The following is an 18,185-nucleotide window of genomic DNA, read 5'->3' as shown; positions in this document are numbered from 1 at the left end:
TTAAATATTTAACTTTAAAATTTTATTAATAAATTGATCACTTTATTTTTGTAACTACAATTATAATATATAAATTGTCTTCTAAATAATTTTTTACTTCGCCCGGTTATCTTTGTGCTCGGAATCATTCATATGAGCCTGTTACTAGCATTTCACGCGGGCTTTATGAAATCTTTCATTCTCAAAAAATAAAATAAAATAAAATAAAGACTTTTACATATTGATTTGTATTAATGTGGCAACTAATTGATAGTGATCTTAAACTTATGTTTCATCAACAAGTAAAAAGAGAGTGAATTTATCAATCACTTTTGACAATTGTCATTTGTCATACAATCGGGATCTCCGCGATTCTTTGTTCAATGTTTTCAAAAAGCTGGAAAATAGAATTTATAGCAAGACAGATTTGATAATGACTACTATATGTAAAAATTAAAATGGTTAATTGTAAAATAAATACTAAATTTTAGCGTGTTTCACAAATTTATTACTCCCTCCGTCCCAATAGAGTTGTCCACTTTGCCTTTATCACACAGTTTAAGAAAAGCAATTATTGTTCATGGGTTTTGCAAAATTTTCTTTACTTTTCTTGTCATACCCCTATTTAATATGGGGTCCACTTTCAATTTACCCATTAGTGAATTTTAAATAGGGGTGATATAGGAAAATTGAGTGTAAAAATTAGTTACTTTTTGAAAGTGGACAAGTATTTTGGGACAAAAAAATTTCTCAAAGTGGACAACTCTATTGGGACGGAGGAAGTATATTTTATCAATTTATCAAATCAAAAAGTGTCCATTTGAATATTTTATGTATTTAAAATATGAATATTAATTTTTTCGCTTGAAGTACCGAATAAGTTATGATTAAAAGATTTTTTAGACAGTAAAATATATGTATAATCCAATTATTTCCACAATCCACATCATTTGAATAAGTTTTGAAGCTAAATTCCTGCACGCCATTGGAATATATTGGATTATATTAGTCAATCCTAATCCACATCTTTACTGTATTTCGTCAAATTTATAAAACAAAGCTACTGTATTACATAAATTCTTGATTATATTAGAATAAGATGGAGAAGTTTAATATACAAGATTTAAATTTAACATCTCTGTAAGTACTCTAAGTAGATTTATGTTACATCAATTCGTTGCATGAGGCTAAATATGTATTTGACTTTTAATAAAATGATTGATGGGTGTCTAAATTGCTATTTAGAATTATATATAAACAACTATAGCTTTTTATAATAGGATTTTACACAAAAAATCCTTATTTTCAGCTAATTATTATTAATTTCTCATCTATGGGGAAGAGTGTTTTTTTTTCTTTTTTATAATATTAAGTGCTTTTTAAAAAATTTACTAAAAATAAAGAATCAAATTGCCATTTTTTAAATGAAAAGGGGTTAATTTAGTTTTTCATGGTGAAATTGGAAAATAAAGATGCGAATTCAGATTAATTGGACAATTACAACGTCGGGATGCAACTAAAAAAAGACTAAAACATCGAGGAGGATTTTTTTTGATTAAGCCAGTAAAAAGTTATAGGAATCACATTAACAAATCTTTGATTGTAACTGGATAATGGGTTTCAAACAAGTACTTCAAATTAGAGGATTTGTGTTTAACAGTTATAGGCGTTTATTTTATTAATTAATCTTTTTATTTATGGGTTTCGTTTTTTTTTTTTTTTTGATAACTTCTTAAGATATGACGCAACATCAATAAGTCAAAATCCGAAACCCAATTGTATGGGAAACAAATGTAAATGGGAAATTTTGTAAAGAAAATTTCTTTCTCTTTCACTTCACAGACATGGAAAATTGAAAGAAAAAAAAAAGCAACTAGAGTTGAGATCTAGCTTGCCCTTAATGCACATCCTACAATTATTTGAGAAAATAATGAAACCTATATATTAACAACTTCATTAAGACTCAAAATCCATCAACTAGCTAATCAATTAATTAACAAGATTGCAAACCCTTCGTATCTGTCCTTGAGAACCTGTTAAAGGCTCAATATCTGCCATCTTTACCATAGCCGAAGCGAAATCGGAAATGAAAATAGAAGGATTCCGGCTATATTCGCTAACAATGTTATCGGTGGATCCGCCGTTGAAAAGTACTTGATCGGATTGAAGAAGACCCTTTTTCTGAAGCAGATTTTTGAAGTAATTGTTATCAAACGAATTAGGAGTTACCAAATCAAGTGGTACAAGATTTCCAGACCCGTCAACATTTCCGGGCGGCGGACATTGGCGTCTTCGAATGGTTGCGAATCCGGGATCGATATCGGTACTTGCATTATTGTAAATCCTCCCACTGAAAGTCACACATCTTGCTTGCCCTATAGTGTGTGATCCTGTATCCAATCGAAATCTGTTAATATCCAAACTTAGTCTAATCTAATGTTGTAATTGATATTCTAACTCTAGCAATATTTTAGTAGAATTGACGGAATCTAATATTCCATCAATTGAAATATAATTATGATATACTAGAATCGATTGATATATTTATCTAGCTACGGTTTATATAAAGTTGGCCTATCAGAAGCCGATATATTTTTTAATTAATAAAAAAAATAAAGAAAATGTTTGAAGTATATTTACTTTTATAATAAAATTTAAAATTTAAATATTCATACAAATAATCGAGCCGATTCGACCTCGAGAATCAATTATTCAACTAAGTTTGACTTCGAGCTCTTAAAAAATAAAACTCGATCAAATTTGAGTCGAAATTCTTAGCTCTTAATTTTCGAGTCGAGTTGAGCTCGATCATTATAGCATTTCAACTCGAATAGACTCGATTATATCCATAATTTAGATAGTTGCACTGGACAAGTATAAGACATTCAGTCGAACTTTGCAAAAATTGATGAATATATTACAAGCTAAATTTGCTTACAAACCTGAAAGAGCAACCATATCTCTTGCGCTTAAACCTTTACTACCGAACAAAGAAATGAGACTTTCTAGACTCGCGCTCGCACCGGGAAGGATCGCATCTGCTAGGCTCCGGTTTGCTGAGGTCGAGTCTCTTCTTCCAAGCTTCACTGTCCACGACGGTCCACCCATCTGTTTTATATCAAGTTACAATTAATTTTAATTGAATTAACCGACTAATCCGGTCAATTCGTTTTATATTTTTAAGATTTTAATTAGTTCAGTTTTACTTGATTTAATCGGTTCGATTAAAAATTAAAAATAATTTAACTAATTCAATTTTAATTCAATCATCCGATTTTTTAATCGAGCCGACCGTTTGCATACTATAACAATGAGTTTTAAGAGTGTACTGTAGGAAAAGTACAAAAGGGTGTCTATTTTAATTTTATATTTTAATTTTTTACTTAAATTTAAGTTAAAACAAAGTGCATTTAAATTTCATTTTAATATCAGACGTGAATATCTCGTTATTTTTCTATCTAACATTGCAATTGGATAAAGTATATTAATTCTTTTAATATGTTCATACAGTCGCCTTATTAATCGTTATCTAACGTGACGTTTTATGTAATAATGCTATATATTTTGATAATGTGGCGCAAATTTTCATATTAATTTATTTTAATTTTGATAAAATAAAAATAAAATATTAAACTAAAATTATCATAAAATTTTAAGAATTACGGCAACAGATGCATCGCGAACTGCTAGTGTAAGGATATCAGCGCAAGAGACAACTCCAGGACAGATGCTTTCGACTTGTGCCTTGGCATTGTTTATGACGTCATATCCTCTGAGTGAATTGTTATTATTGCGGGCAAATTTCTCACTACTCATTGAAGGGGTATCATCCAACAAAATAGAACCATCACACCCCTGAAAATCATAATTGGAATTAAATTCGGGCAACAATTCTAACTATTTTATTAATTATATTTTCAAAAATAAATTTTTAATAATGGAGACAAATATTTTTAATTTTTAATTTAAATTTTCTTTCGGCCACATAATACTCATTTACACTAGAAAAATTATTTCTAAACTGATATTAAAAACAATTGTATAAATTAATCATTGATGGAATTAAATTCTTATAAAATAATTTTTAAAAATATATAATTTAAGGCATTTATATATTTGTCTCAATTTACAAAATTAATGCACAACATGTCTATATTATATTTTACGGTATATATGATAAAATAATCAAAATTGTAGATATGGAAATTATTTTGTCTCAAATTATTATTATCAAGTAATTTCATATGCAGTATAAACTAAAAGAATGAGATGATTATACATGTAATTTCTTTCCAAAAGATGGTCAATTTGCCATCTTTTCGTCACGTCGCTTCAGCATTTTTTTTAAATTAGATAAAAGTTAATTATTTTCTTTAAAAAATTAAAAGAAACTAATATTGTCAAACATTTTAGTTATATTAGATAGCTTAAATGAAATTTTAAGTTAAACTAAATTAAGATATCATAAAAGTTAATAATTTTTTAAAATATATGAAAATGCGTAGTAATTTTGAACTAAATTGAGAGATGAAAGTAATTATTGCAAATAAATATACCTGAACAAAGCAATCGTGAAAATGAAGGCGCATCAAAGATGCTGCTATTCTCCGGTCACGGGAAACTGCGTCCCTAATGGCAGTCCGAATACAATTGGACGCATTAGGACACGTCTTGTCGTAGAATTCCGGCGAAAGCTGTGCTTGGCATTGCAAGCTTGAGAATATAATCAAGAATATGGTGAAAATCATGTAAGCATAAGACAAATAATTATGAACCATTTTCATTTTAGTGTTGTTTTGAAGTGTATTATAGAAAAGTGATTTATATGACAACAACAATAATAATTTAGCAATGGTATGATAACAATATGTAGAGAATGCATAAGAAACACAAGCCATTAATATCTATCCTAAATATTTGAGACCTAATCTTAATTATAGGACCTTCAAAAGTGGTGGTTGCCTTTAATTATCAGTCACTTCCAATGAAAATTTCTTCAGCTAGTTAAATAACGAACTAGCAAAGGAAAAAAAAAATATCAACCCCCCTTGAAACAAGGAAGCCGATTAGTTTAAGTTGTTTAACAATGTGCAATCGACTAACTGTAAAAATATAAATATTTTAATAAAATATATGAAAATCCAAATTTTTAAAAACATTTGTTCAAAGATTATATTTTTATAAATATTTGTGGTCGTTTTAGCAATTATGCGAAAACCCCTTTTTTGTACAAATACCAACTATTTCGTCAAATGAAATGTTTAGTCTCAGAGTCAAGGCCCATTGGATACTATAAACCGGGCCTGAAAGCCCATGAACCAAAACGACACCATTTTCATCCATAAGCTGGGTACTGCAGCCGCATTATATTGAAGGCTGGGTTATTAGGGTTCTCTGAGAAATTTGAGCATCAGCAGCAGCAACACCAGAGCGGCGACGCCATTATCGTCATCAAACTTTGGTCATGGTTCTCAAGTATGTCTTTCTCTATCATATGAATAAGATAAATAATTTTATTTGAGTATATCATAAATAATTTTTAAATTATTTTGTTTCTGATTTTGTTATTTTGTTCATTTCTTGTATCTGGAATTTTATTTTAGTGTATCATAAATAATTGTTAAAATGAGGAATTTTTAATTATTTTGTTATGTTTTGATGGTGATTATTATTCGTTTAGAACTATTATTGTGATAGAATTAATTAATCAAACTTTGGATTTTACGGTCTTTAGAATTAGGGTTTACCTCATTAACATTAGAATGTTGCACTGCATTGACTATTTGTTTTATTACTATAGTTTTTTTAAGTATTTTGTGCAAATGTAACCTATGAGTTACAGAGTTCTGTTGTTATGCTTTTTGATGTCTAATATGCTGCTTGTTTATGGCATATTTTAGGACTGAGCTTTGCCGTTTTAGCGGTGCCAAGATTTACCCTGGCAAGGGTATCAGATTTATTCGATCCGATTCTCAGGTGAATTTTATTTTAAGCAGATTCTCTACTTTATTTTGTGTTTTTGTTTTATTAGGAACTTAATGTGAATTGAATTCTTCATTAGCACGATGATTGCCTAAAATTGGCGTTTTTCTATTTCAATTGAAGGTTTTCCTCTTTGCCAACTCAAAATGTAAGAGGTACTTCCACAATCGTTTGAAGCCATCGAAGCTTACCTGGACAGCCATGTATAGGAAGCAACACAAGAAGGTATTCATAATTTGTAATTGTTTTTCTCGTGCATCCAACAATATAGTTGTTAATTGTTTTCTGTTTACAGGACATAGCAGCCGAGTCTGTTAAGAAGAAGCGCAGAACTACCAAGAAGCCATACTCAAGGTCTATAGTTGGTACTACCTTGGAGATCATCCAGAAAAAGAGAGCTGAGAAGCCAGAGGTTCGAGATGCTGCTCGTGAAGCTGCTTTGCGGTATGTTATTCAAGAGCATAAATTGTTATTTTTACTCTTAGTTTGTTAAATTAACCTGCGAAAAATACCTTGTGCTTTGTTTGTTGTTGATAAATTTCCGTTTATTTCAGTGAGATCAAGGAGAGGATCAAGAAAACCAAAGATGAAAAAAAGGCTAAGAAAGCTGAGGTGGCCTCCAAGACAAAAACTCAGGGAAAGAGTAATATGGCTAAGGGTGCTGCACCGAAGGGTCCCAAACTTGGTGGCGGTGGTGGAAAGCGATAATTTCATCAAGTCTTTTACTTATATAAACTGAAAGTTTTGTTTACTCAATTTCATGTATGGATGCTTTTTCTAGTGGTCTTGTATGCCAGCCTTTTTTACAAATTTGTAAGATTTAGTGTTTGAAGTATAACTCTATTTATTTGAAAGGATCTTGAAGGCATTTGCTGTGGACAAATAGCATAACTATCCTTTTGCTTCATTCATTGCGTCATTGACATTGTTGCATGAATTCTACTTCTATCTTAATGTTGGACGTTATTGGGCTGTGCTACATAAACCAGACTGAATTGTCTTTGATAATTTAATATGGTTTATAATTAAAAAAATTGGTTAATTTGGTTCAGTAGAATTAGAAAAACTGGAATAAAACCGATCAAATGATGAAACTACATTGTTTTGATGAATAAAAATACACAAATAAATCCTAAACCTACTAACCGATCTGACCATTGAATTCTTTCCCTCATCCTTTTATCGACTCTCTTTCTAACCAAACTGAACCAAAATATTTTGGTTCAATTAAATTTGGTTTTTTGAATAATTTTGGTTTGATGAATTCGGTTCTTAAAATCTGAAAAAATTGACCGGTTAGAAATTTTTGAACCGGTTTGATGGCCGAAATAACCAGTGTACATTCCTAATATAGGCATTAATATTTGTGAAAAATAGGACTTCACGTTATTTCAAATATGCTAATAATCCTATATGATAGATTTGTACAACATGTTTCTGATGGTTATAAAAGTGTGAATCCTTTTGTAAGACATTTGTTGACTGTTTTAACTAACAAAAGTAAAATTTATAAATACAGTTTATCCAAATGATACATGTGTATATGATATAATTACTCTTCAAATCAAATATGGATACATACAGCTTAACTTTACATGATGAAAATCAGAATTCTAACTTAATGCAGGACTACTAGAGCTTATTCTAAACTCGTGTAACCATCCATCAATTTCTATGGAACTGCTGCCGGGGACTTTGTCTATTCCTTGGTCATTCATCATTTTTCTCACTTCTCTGGCTTTTTCATACAAGCCTGCGGCTGAGTACATATTCGATAAAACAATATAACAGCTGCCATCGAAGGGGTCTAGTTCCAAGATACGCTCTGCAGCATATTCGCCCATTGCCATATTCCCGAGTCGGCACGAAGCTCCGAGAAGGGCACCCCACATAGGAACACTGGATGTCATCCGTGAAGTTTCAATTAAGCATCTTGCTTCTTCCAACATATTTGCACGGCAGAAAAGGTCTACCATACAACCATAATGTTCAACCTTCGGTACCATGTCATATTCTTCACTCATGAGCCGAAAATACTTTTTACCTTCATCGACAAGCCCTGAATGGCGGCAAGCACTCAACAAACATACAAATGTTATTTCGTCCGGCTGAATGTTGAATTTTAACATGTCCGAAAACATTGTTAATGCTTCTTGCCCATAACCATGAACACCGAGATTATGAATCATCGAATTCCAAGATTCGACGCTCATTTCCTCCATACTTTCAAAAACAGAAAGAGCCCTCTTAATGTGTCCACACTTGGCGAACATATCAGCCAAAGCAGTTCCGAGAATTGCATCGACATTAATTCCATTCCTTTGTATATAAGTTTCAATCCATTCACCTTGGTCTAGAGCTGCTAAATTGGAACAAGCAGTGAGAACACTCACAATTGTAAACTTATTTAGCTCTACATTTGCCTTCTGCACCTCTCGAAATATGTGAAGTACCTCTCCATATTCACCATCTCTCGCATACCCATCAATCATCAAGTTAAAAGTGATCAGATCTTTAAGCTCCGATGGCATCTGATTAAACAATGTCCGAGCATCCTCCATTAAATCTGATCTAACATACCCTGAAATCAAAGTATTCCAAGAAATTGAATCTTTCCCCTCAATTTGATCAAACAGTTCTCTACCTTGCTTCAACAACCCTACTTTAACATACCCATCAACCATACAATTCCAAGTAACTAAATTTCTATTAGGCATTTCATCAAACACCAATCTCGCTTCCTCTACATATCCCGACTCAACCAAACCCCGAATAATTGTATTTTTAGAAAAAATATCTGGTTCAGCTATTTTATCAAACACTTGGTAAGCATAATCAATACAACCACAAGCTGAGTACAAGCTGATCAAACTGTTCTGAACAAAAAGATCTTTGCTCAACCCATATTTCAAGACCAGCCCATGTATCTGTTTACCCTCCTTCACAGCTTTAACCGCAGAACAAGCTTTAAAAAGAAAAGGAAAAGTTAACTGATTTGGAGCAGAATTCGCATTGCAAATCATATCATAAAACAAAGGAAGCGCCTTTTCGGGGTATTCGCTCTGTGCATAGCCTCGAATGAGCACATTGTAAGCAAATGTATTAGGGTTTTGATCGAGATTGAAGATGGATTGAGAATATTGAATATCAGAGTGACGGGAGATTGAGGAGTAGCACAAGAGTCTAGTGAGGGCTAATGGGTTGGCAATGTGGCCGAGTTTGGTGAGTTTGGCGTGGACTTGTTTGAACTCTAAGGTGTATTTGCAGAGTTCTAAGAGAGAGAGGCTTTGTTGGAGTTGGAGATGAACGGAGGTGGTGAAGTGGTCGGGAGTTTTGGCGGGTGAGAGAGAAGGCGGGAGAGCTGACATGGTACGATAATTTCAAAAGGTTGTTAGGACTTAGGAGATAGCATAAGATCACCGTGGTCCTTATATTTATGAGAAAATTACAGGAATGGGTTAAATAAGGGCCTTTCTTACAAAAATGCTAAGGCTTCCAAATTCTTTCATCATTGTTAATTTTTTCTTTACTTGTTTGAGCTGATAACTGATTAATATTACATTGCATACCTAATTGATCTCAGCCTTACATGTGGCACATAATTGGAAAAAAAATCACTTGCTTTTTGGATGCCCAATTATTCATCACTTGCCGCCGCCCGCCGCTGCCGCCCAGAATCCCTTGCCGCCGCTGCCCGGAAAGTCATTTTCAGACAAGAACGACCGTTCTCAGTTTGAGAACGGTCGTTCTCGTCTGAGAAATCGTTCTTAGACGAGAACGACGTGTTCTCATCTGAGAAAAATTGTTCTCAGATGAGAACGACGTGTTCTCGTCTGAGAACGAGCTGTTCTCAGACGAGAACAGGCCGTTCTCGTTTGAGAACAGGTTTGTTCTCAGACTGAGAACGGCACCGGCGACATAGAATCCATGGCGGAGGAAAAGGGAAAAAAAGAAGAAGAAGGGAAAAAAAGGGAAAAAAGACCCCTAAATTTTTATTAAGTAATAAAAAAAATTATAAATTATAAAGATACATTACTGATACATCATAAATACATTAATAATATCCTTAATAGTATATGCGTCACTTCGTCAATGATGGTACCTCAATGCCTTCAAAATACATTTTCGATACATTTCTTATGCATATCCATACATCTCCGATATATCATCAATACATACCAAAAACAGCTTATACGTATCAGATACATTTTAGGTGTATTTGTTAGATACATCTTGCATATAAAATTAAAACATGATAAATATATCCTTAATACGTATCATTGATAAATATTTTGTACAAATTACAGAGCATGTGACATATTTTTATTTTAATATATGTTATAGATACATTTCAACTACCCGTAAATTATATATTCAATGCGTTAAATATACAATTCAAATAAAAATACTATACATATACATCAATGATACATTATAGATACATCACCTGATACGTCATAGATGTACCACCGGTACATTATAGATACATCACCTGATACGTCATAGATGTACCACCGGTACATTATTGATACATCATAAATACATCAATAATACATTACCGATGCATCTTTAATACATTGTAGATACATCAATCGATTTTTAAACTAGTGGAGTATCCCATACAAGTGATAATTATATGTTAACGCTAGTTCATCTTTGATCACAAGTCAATTTAATTATTATGCTTGAGAGAGTGTTAGAAAATGAGACCATGAGTAAAGCATCCCCTCTTATGATACATTGCAGACTAATTTTCTTTTGTAATTTTGTTATAACATAAATGTTAAGTTATGATACATTATAGATACACGTTTGATGTATAATTTATACATTGTAATTTTTATATTAAAATTGATGGATTATTATAAGAGGCTATTGATATTATTTAATGCGTGAATTTTAATTAAAATATGTGATACATATATCTTTTAATTTAAAATATATTATACATACACCTTCAAGACACATAAATAATACATATTAATAATATATTTATTTATTTATTTATTTATTTTTGTTAAAGAAAAATGAAAAAATAATAATCAAATATGTCCTTGATACATATCTGATACATAACAGATACATAAATGATACATGTTTGAATAGTTTTGACAAACTGACGCGTGATTGGTGCACAGCTCTGATGCGCGTGACAGACACATGTCAGACGCGTTTCTGACGCGTTTTTGACCTATTCTGACGCGTTTTTGACTTTTTTGACTTGTTTTGTATGTGCCATGTGTTGCATCCTCATTGGGAAGGTATTAAATGTAAAGTTTCAGCTTTTTGAGGTGCTCATGTAATATTTCAACAAACTTAGCATTTTTGTTATTTTCTTTCATTTTTTGAATATTTTTGTTATCTTCTCTATATTTATGCAGGAGCCAGAAAGTAACACTAATAGTAATTCCGCGGGGCGTCTCGCCCCACCCTAATTCTGCGGCCCGGTTCTAGTTTTGTATTTGAATTTATGCGTCTGGATCAATTAATTTAACTTTAATTATTTTAATTAATTAATAATAACATTGTTTAATTTTAGGCCGTGTAATTTTTAATTTGTATAAAATGAATGCGTTTAAGAATTGTGACAATCTAATTTAAGGATTATTAGCGTAAAAAGAGAAAAATTTATTTTTAATTGCTCTAAAAGCATTTGATATTAATTTAGTTGATTTATTGATCTTAATGTACAAATTTAAATATCGGCAAAATACTTTATGATTTTAGAAAACCATAAGCTTTCTCAGCTCAATTTGTTTGTATGTTGTTAGAAGGGGCATGGTCCCTCTGGGTCCGTAAGGCGGTTCACCATTGTTTCATGAGTTTAGTTGTTGGTATCATTACATTGTCGGACAATATTATACTTGAGATGGTAGGGAGATTATAACATGCAAAAAAGAGTTAAAAATGATTAACTGAAACAAATTAATAAAAATATCAACTTAACTAATATATATAAAATTTAATGGTTTTGTTCGATTTTAATAATAAAAAATATATTATATATAAATATAAATTAAATAATTAAATTAAAATTCAACTCAATCCATCTGGTTTAATTTAAAATATTTATCATTTTCAGGATTTAATTAAACTTTAGTTTAAATAAAATTTTGGTTTGATGTAAAAGAAAGATACACACAACTAGGGGTAGACAAAAAATTCGGTAAAACCGATTAACCGAATCGAAATCGGAAAATGTGGTTAACCGGTTCAAGAATTTAGATTCAGATTTAGATTTTTAATTTTTTTGTGGTTAATAGTTTAGGCTTAGCTAGGTTTAGGAGTTTTAAAAACCGTTGTTATATATATATATAATATATATATATATATAAATTTTTAATGATTCAAATAAAATATATTTTATAATTTACACACATAAAAATTCTAAACACAAAAATATATATAATAATATTTTACCTAGAAATTCTTATATGTAAAAAAAACTCCATCTTCTTTAATTAAATATTACCTAATTGAATTAGAAATATATAAGATGTTTACATCTACAATTGAATAAAATAAAAATAAAAATTTATTATTAGATAATATTTAAAATGTTATCAATAAATTTTATTTTTTTCGTATTTAATTTTTCTATTTTAAATGATTAATTGATTTAATAATTAAATATTAATATTTAAATTTTAAAAACTGTACAATTATAAACGGGTTTACGAATTATCTTTATGGAACCCGGTTAACCGGTCCATGTCTATCTCTACACACAACTGTAAGGAGATGGCGTTGAAAAGGAAGAGATGGCGGATAGAACAGAGAGTAGCTTCGAAGTATGGATCTGTAGCCAACAACCAAAGCTGCCAAAAGAAAGAAGCTCGCAACCAAAAAGAAAAATACTCAATTGACAGTTGGATTTTATTGGTTTGGTTCTGCTTGTTCTAAACATAAAAGTGATCCAATAAAACCGCGTTAATTTCACCACATATGCTTATAATAAAATGGCTTACAATAAAATGGCAATATTCGTTGTGCATGTGCCATTTTATTGTCAAATCATCATTTGGTGATAGGCAGTTATATAGTTGACTTATCATCATTTTGAAAAGAAAAGAAAAAATATTGTTTGAAAATAATAAGATGAACAACAACAACAAAATATGGGTGTATTCTTTTGAAATATTTCAGTTTTGTATTGTTTGGAAAAAAAAATGAAGGAGAAAGAAAATGAAAGAATGCATAAAAAAGTATACATGGAACCTATTAAAATATTTGCTCTTAAACAAAAAATTATAAATATAATTTTATTTATATATTTATATAATAATGTAATTGAGATGTTGGATAATTAGCATTTTTAATAATAAAAATTAATAGAAAAATAAAAGTACAATTTAATTAAACATATGGTCAGAGTTTATTCTTTTAACAATGAACGTTGATAGAAAAATAAAAGTTCAACTTAATTAGAAACGGTATTAGAAACACACACATAAAATCCAAAATAAAAATAGAAAATTATATTTTTATTGTTTAATCGTGTTATGATTATTTCAAACTACAATATGACTATCTAATCTTTGAATTAGATGTTCATAACAGTGTTAATCGATAAAAAAATATTAAATGAATTATGAACAATAGTTAGAGATATAGTCGAATTGATGTATCATTAAAAGTTAGGGATATAGTTGATGTAATTGTTCATATCACAGCCAGTTGCTCAACAGGAGCAGAATGCTATGGTTCTTCGGGAGAATCAAAATAATTTAGTCTCGAGAGATCGTGTTAGCTCGACCACTAATTCCGTATATAGTGCACTGAGGTTTCCTCAGAGTTTGGAAACTTGCTCAACTAGACATAAAAGCTAGCAATCAAGCACATTTCCTTACATCCAAGTTGCATGTTACATGACCAATCTGTAGTAGTTGCCAGAATATGGATTGAACGAGCCCTTGTCCCAAGGCATCTACCGTCATGTATTGGTATAACTTGTCTGTTGCAAGATCATGACGGTAGATGTCTTGGGACAAAAGCTCGTTCAATACAAAAATTGTAAGAGCCTTTTGTGGCAGAAGCCATCAGTTTCAAATATCTTTTGTGCTTGATTACGAGATTGGCTTCGCACAACGTTTGGTTTGAGACAGAGGCGTTGCTTCTTGATCAGGATTTCTATTCATCGTAAGAGTATTAAAAATATTAATGGGAGTAATTGATTATAAATTGGTGAGAATGTGACAACCTACATGCTAAAAGGAGGTGTTTAGGTCCAACCATGACCTAATAACTAGAACTAGTTAATAGATGGTTGAACGTTTACACTTATAAATTTATTTATATTTGTTCTCCTAAATAATGTGGGATTATCTTTAACAAAGAGGATTGTTCTTATGTTGGTATGCTCATCGTCAAGTGTAATTTTTTTTTTGAGGATTATTCTGATAGCTCATTATGTTATATCATGAGATCATTGAATATGATTATCCATATTTTGTTAGAGCTTCTAATACTATATCTTATGTTTTAGTTTGAAATTCAGATAAACCATATTTTTTTATTTTTGCCTTTTGAGTACAGTTTTTATCTCAAAAAATAGAGATATTACTATTATGAATTGATATAAAAAAAACTTTATTGGTAAAAAAAGACGAAATGGGTGAAAAATATCCCCAATGAGAAACATACTTGCTGCGGTTCAGCATACCTACTTAACTTTTATCTAAATGCGAGAAACGTGTTAAAAGGGACGAAAGCTTCCATAACTTTAAAGCAATGGATGAACCAAAAAGCAAGAGACAAAAATAGCCAATTTCAATTGCAAGCATCAGAATGGCTAGATATGAGGATATGCGAAAACAAAAAATAAAGAGATTCAAGGTTTGTTTTTCTCATACGAACTCAGCCACTTAATTTAATTAATGTATTTTAATTTTTAAAAATAATTTAAGAAAAACCTATATGAGCTTTAAGAAAAAGAAATTAGTATTTTTTAAATATAATTACCTTAATTATTTCATGAAAAAATTATTGTATCACAATTTATGAATGAAAATTTTAATTTTAACTTTCTATAATATTATATAGATAATAATTTTATGAGTAACTGATAAGAAGAGAAAAATTGATCTTTATTGATATTTCAAAGATGAATTACAAAGACTAACTGCTTATGCTTTTATACTACAAGCATTTCACAGAAAGCCAGCTAACTATAACAGAATCTACAATTCTGTTAAAATAACTACCTCCTCATAACTAACACTGTTAACACCTTCACTTAACAGAAGCAATCTTAGCTGGCTACAGCTGTCATCAATCCACATGCTCCTCTTGTGATATGATGAGCTGGAAATGTACACGAGCTACTTGTGACTTGCTTACTTGAAGAACTTGCTGACTTGGATGACAGTAACTTCTGAGCTAAGTTACTGTGCATACTGGTATTACCCTCCCTTAAGCTTGCAGCATAGATGTTAATCATGCCAAGCTTAGAAATAGCTTCTTGAAATTGAACTGGAGCAAGTGGCTTAGTAAAACAATCTGCCAACTGACAAGCTGATGAGACTGGAAGAAGATGAACAACATTAGCTGTGATTTTTTCCCTGATAAGATGGCAGTCAATCTCAATGTGCTTGGTGCGCTCATGGAAGACTGGATTATGAGCAAGTTGAATAGCAGATTGGCTATCACTGTAAAGTAATGCAGGTTGAGGATGAGGAAGCCTGAAATCTTGTAAAAGATACAACAACCACTGTACTTCACAAGTTAGAGAAGCCAATGCTCTGTACTCTGCTTCAGAGCTAGAACGAGAAATGGTGTTTTGTTTCTTAGATCTCCAAGAGATTAAAGAATCTCCAAGGAAAACACACATACCAGAAATGGATTTTCTGCTGTCCTGACATGCTGCCCAGTCTGAATCAGTGAAGCCCTTTAATTGAATAGTGCCAGTAGAAGGGAAAAACAAGCCTTGGCCAGGGGATCCCTTGAGATACTTAAGGACTCTATATGCAGCAGTTAAATGAGCTTGAGTTGGCTTGTCTAAAAATTGAGACAACTGTTGAACAGAGAAGGACAAATCAGGCCTGGTATTGCACAGATAAAGAATTTTTCCTACAAGTCTTCTGTATAGAGAATTGTCTGGCAATAACTCACTATCAGAAGCAGTAAGTCTTGTAGACTTGATCATGGGAGTTGGAGATGGCTTAGCATCCAAGAGACCATGATCAGCAAGCAAATCCAAGCAGTATTTCCTCTGACATAAACTAATACCAGTACTGGATCTAGCCACTTCAAATCCCAAGAAATACTTAAGTTTTCCTAAATCTTTGATGGAAAACTGTTCATGAAGATAAGATTTGATGGCAGTAACTGCAGGCAAATCATTGCTAGCAATGATTACATCATCTACATAGATGAGTAATGCCAGAAAAATTGAACCAGTGTGCTTAATGAAGAGAGAAGGGTCTGCAGCAGCAGGAACAAACCCTTGATCAATCAAGGCATGAGTGAGTTTGACATTCCATTGGCGACTAGCTTGCTTAAGGCCATAAAGAGATTTTTGAAGTCTGCAAACCTGATTTGGAGCTGTAGATTCAAATCCAGGAGGCAATTTCATGTAAACCTCTTCTTGTAAATCACCATGAAGGAAGGCATTGTTTATATCCAGCTGAAACAAATGCCACTTATGAATGGATGCTAATGCAAGAAGAGATCTGATGGTGGTCATTTTGGCCACAGGAGAAAAAGTCTCTAAATAGTCAATTCCTTCTTGCTGTGTAAAGCCTTTGGCTACCAGTCTAGCCTTACACCTTTCAACTGAACCATCTGCTTTAAACTTGGTTTTATAAACCCATTTGCAGCCAATAGCATGTTTACCCTGAGGCAAAGATGTAACAGTCCAAGTCTTGTTGATGTTGAGAGCATTAATTTCAGATTGCATGGCTTCCTTCCAGCATTCAGACTTAATAGCATCATTATAAGAGACTGGTTCTCTAACAACATCAAGAGCAGCAGTAAAAGAATGGTGTGTTTTTGATAAATGATCATAAGAAAGAACAGACTGTAATGGATGTGGTGAGGTGCTGTATGCATTGGCTATGAGTGTGCTGTGCTGTTTTGGTAAGTTTATAGTATAGTCCTTGAGATGACTGGGTAAGGTTTTGGTTCTAGTAGACCTTCTTAATTCAGGAAAGTCTGTCTCCTGAAAAATATGATCAGGAGAAGGGGAAGAGGGAGATAGTGGTGCTATCCAAGGACTATTCATGGAGGAATTTGAAGGTAAGGGTGGTGTATCAGGAACTGGTGGTCTAGAAGGGCCAAAGTTATCAAAAAAAGCAAGATGAGAATGTTCAGGCTGCTCAGAAGATAAATGAGTTGTATCAGTTAGAGATATAGCAAATGGAAATACAGCTTCATAAAACTGAACATCTCTGGACATAAAAATTTGCTGAGTTTTTAAATCAAACAACTTATAACCCTTGACTCCAGTTTGAAAACCTATGAACACAGCTTTGGTTGCCCTTGTATCAAATTTAGATTTATGTGAAAAAACATTTGTAGCAAAAGAAAGACAACCAAAGACTTTTAGATGAGAGTAGGAGGAATGTTTGTTATGAAGGATGAAGAATGGAGTGTTGTTTGAGATGAGAGGAGATGGAGTTCTGTTGATAAGATAGACTGCATGTAGAATGCATTCTGGCCACAGAAATAAAGGTACAGATGACTGAAAGAATAAAGCTCTGGCTACATTTAGAATGTGTTGATGTTTTCTCTCAACAACACTATTTTGTTGAGGGGTATAGACACAGGATTTTTGATGTAAAATCCCATGGAGATGATAGAAATGAGGCATATCAAACTCAGAACCATTATCAGATCTAATGGTTTTAATGGTTTTGTGAAATTGTGTTTTTACAAAATTGCAGAAATTTTGAACATGATTTCTTGCTTCTGATTTCAGTTTCATCATAAATATCCATGTGTGTCTACTGAAATCTTCCACAATAGTTAAAAAATACCTAAAACCTTTAAGGGAGGTATTTTGGCAAGGACCCCATATATCAATATGAACAAGTTCAAATAAAGCTGATGTATGAGATTCACTGACAGAAAAAGGCAATCTTTTTTGCTTTGAATAATGACAAGTATCACATACATCTGAAAAATGACATGAAATAGAAGGATCTATTTGCTGTAAGAGCTTTAATCTAGGATTAGACAAGTGTCCTAATCTAAGATGCCAGAGTTTTGATGTAACAGTTTTGTTT

At 31.9% G+C, this 18,185-nt stretch overlaps 3 protein-coding genes across 4 annotated transcripts; 1 reads left to right on the top strand and 2 right to left on the bottom strand.

Annotated features, from left to right (window-relative positions):
- Nucleotides 1-1,784: 1,784 nt before the first annotated feature.
- On the bottom strand, nucleotides 1,785-4,832 carry LOC126677250 (lignin-forming anionic peroxidase-like). The gene is made up of 4 exons (XM_050371787.2): nucleotides 4,536-4,832; nucleotides 3,643-3,834; nucleotides 2,922-3,087; nucleotides 1,785-2,369 (listed from the first exon to the last, which is right to left on the bottom strand). The coding sequence occupies exons 1-4, from the start codon at nucleotides 4,761-4,763 to the stop codon at nucleotides 1,969-1,971; spliced, it is 987 nt and encodes a 328-aa protein (XP_050227744.1). The 5' UTR covers nucleotides 4,764-4,832; the 3' UTR covers nucleotides 1,785-1,968.
- A 505-nt stretch (nucleotides 4,833-5,337) lies between these two features.
- LOC126677253 (60S ribosomal protein L24-like) lies at nucleotides 5,338-6,868 on the top strand. Of its 2 annotated transcripts, XM_050371795.2 has the most exons (5): nucleotides 5,338-5,454; nucleotides 5,880-5,955; nucleotides 6,085-6,186; nucleotides 6,257-6,405; nucleotides 6,516-6,868. In XM_050371795.2, exons 1-5 carry the CDS (start codon nucleotides 5,444-5,446, stop codon nucleotides 6,667-6,669), a joined length of 492 nt encoding a protein of 163 aa, XP_050227752.1. In that variant the 5' UTR covers nucleotides 5,338-5,443; the 3' UTR covers nucleotides 6,670-6,868. The 2 variants fall into 2 exon arrangements, with proteins under 2 accessions (XP_050227752.1, XP_050227751.1); XM_050371794.1 differs by lacking the exon at nucleotides 5,338-5,454 and having other exon boundaries at nucleotides 5,851-5,955.
- A 706-nt stretch (nucleotides 6,869-7,574) lies between these two features.
- Nucleotides 7,575-9,329, bottom strand: LOC126678682 (pentatricopeptide repeat-containing protein At2g29760, chloroplastic-like). Its single transcript, XM_050373576.1, has one exon. The coding sequence runs from the start codon at nucleotides 9,327-9,329 to the stop codon at nucleotides 7,575-7,577; it is 1,755 nt and encodes a 584-aa protein (XP_050229533.1).
- Nucleotides 9,330-18,185: the final 8,856 nt, after the last annotated feature.

Source organism: Mercurialis annua, linkage group LG4 (assembly GCF_937616625.2).
Source record: "Mercurialis annua linkage group LG4, ddMerAnnu1.2, whole genome shotgun sequence".
In the NCBI taxonomy this organism is placed as follows: Eukaryota; Viridiplantae; Streptophyta; class Magnoliopsida; order Malpighiales; family Euphorbiaceae; genus Mercurialis; species Mercurialis annua.
This window is presented reverse-complemented; position numbering and strand designations above follow the sequence as displayed.

Bases quoted from the DNA above. Each gene is read 5' to 3' on its own strand.
- LOC126677250 (XM_050371787.2), bottom strand. From the start codon at position 4,763: ATGAAAATGGTTCATAATTATTTGTCTTATGCTTACATGATTTTCACC. The intron at 3,835-4,535 runs GTATATTTATTT...TATGATTTTCAG, and splicing joins TTCACGATTGCTTTGTTCAG to GGGTGTGATGGTTCTATTTT. The intron at 3,088-3,642 runs GTAATTCTTAAA...GATATAAAACAG, and splicing joins TTCGCGATGCATCTGTTGCC to ATGGGTGGACCGTCGTGGAC.
- LOC126677253 (XM_050371794.1), top strand. From the start codon at position 5,866: ATGGCATATTTTAGGACTGAGCTTTGCCGTTTTAGCGGTGCCAAGATT. The intron at 5,956-6,084 runs GTGAATTTTATT...TTTCAATTGAAG, and splicing joins TTATTCGATCCGATTCTCAG to GTTTTCCTCTTTGCCAACTC. The intron at 6,187-6,256 runs GTATTCATAATT...TTCTGTTTACAG, and splicing joins ATAGGAAGCAACACAAGAAG to GACATAGCAGCCGAGTCTGT.
- LOC126678682 (XM_050373576.1), bottom strand. From the start codon at position 9,329: ATGTCAGCTCTCCCGCCTTCTCTCTCACCCGCCAAAACTCCCGACCAC.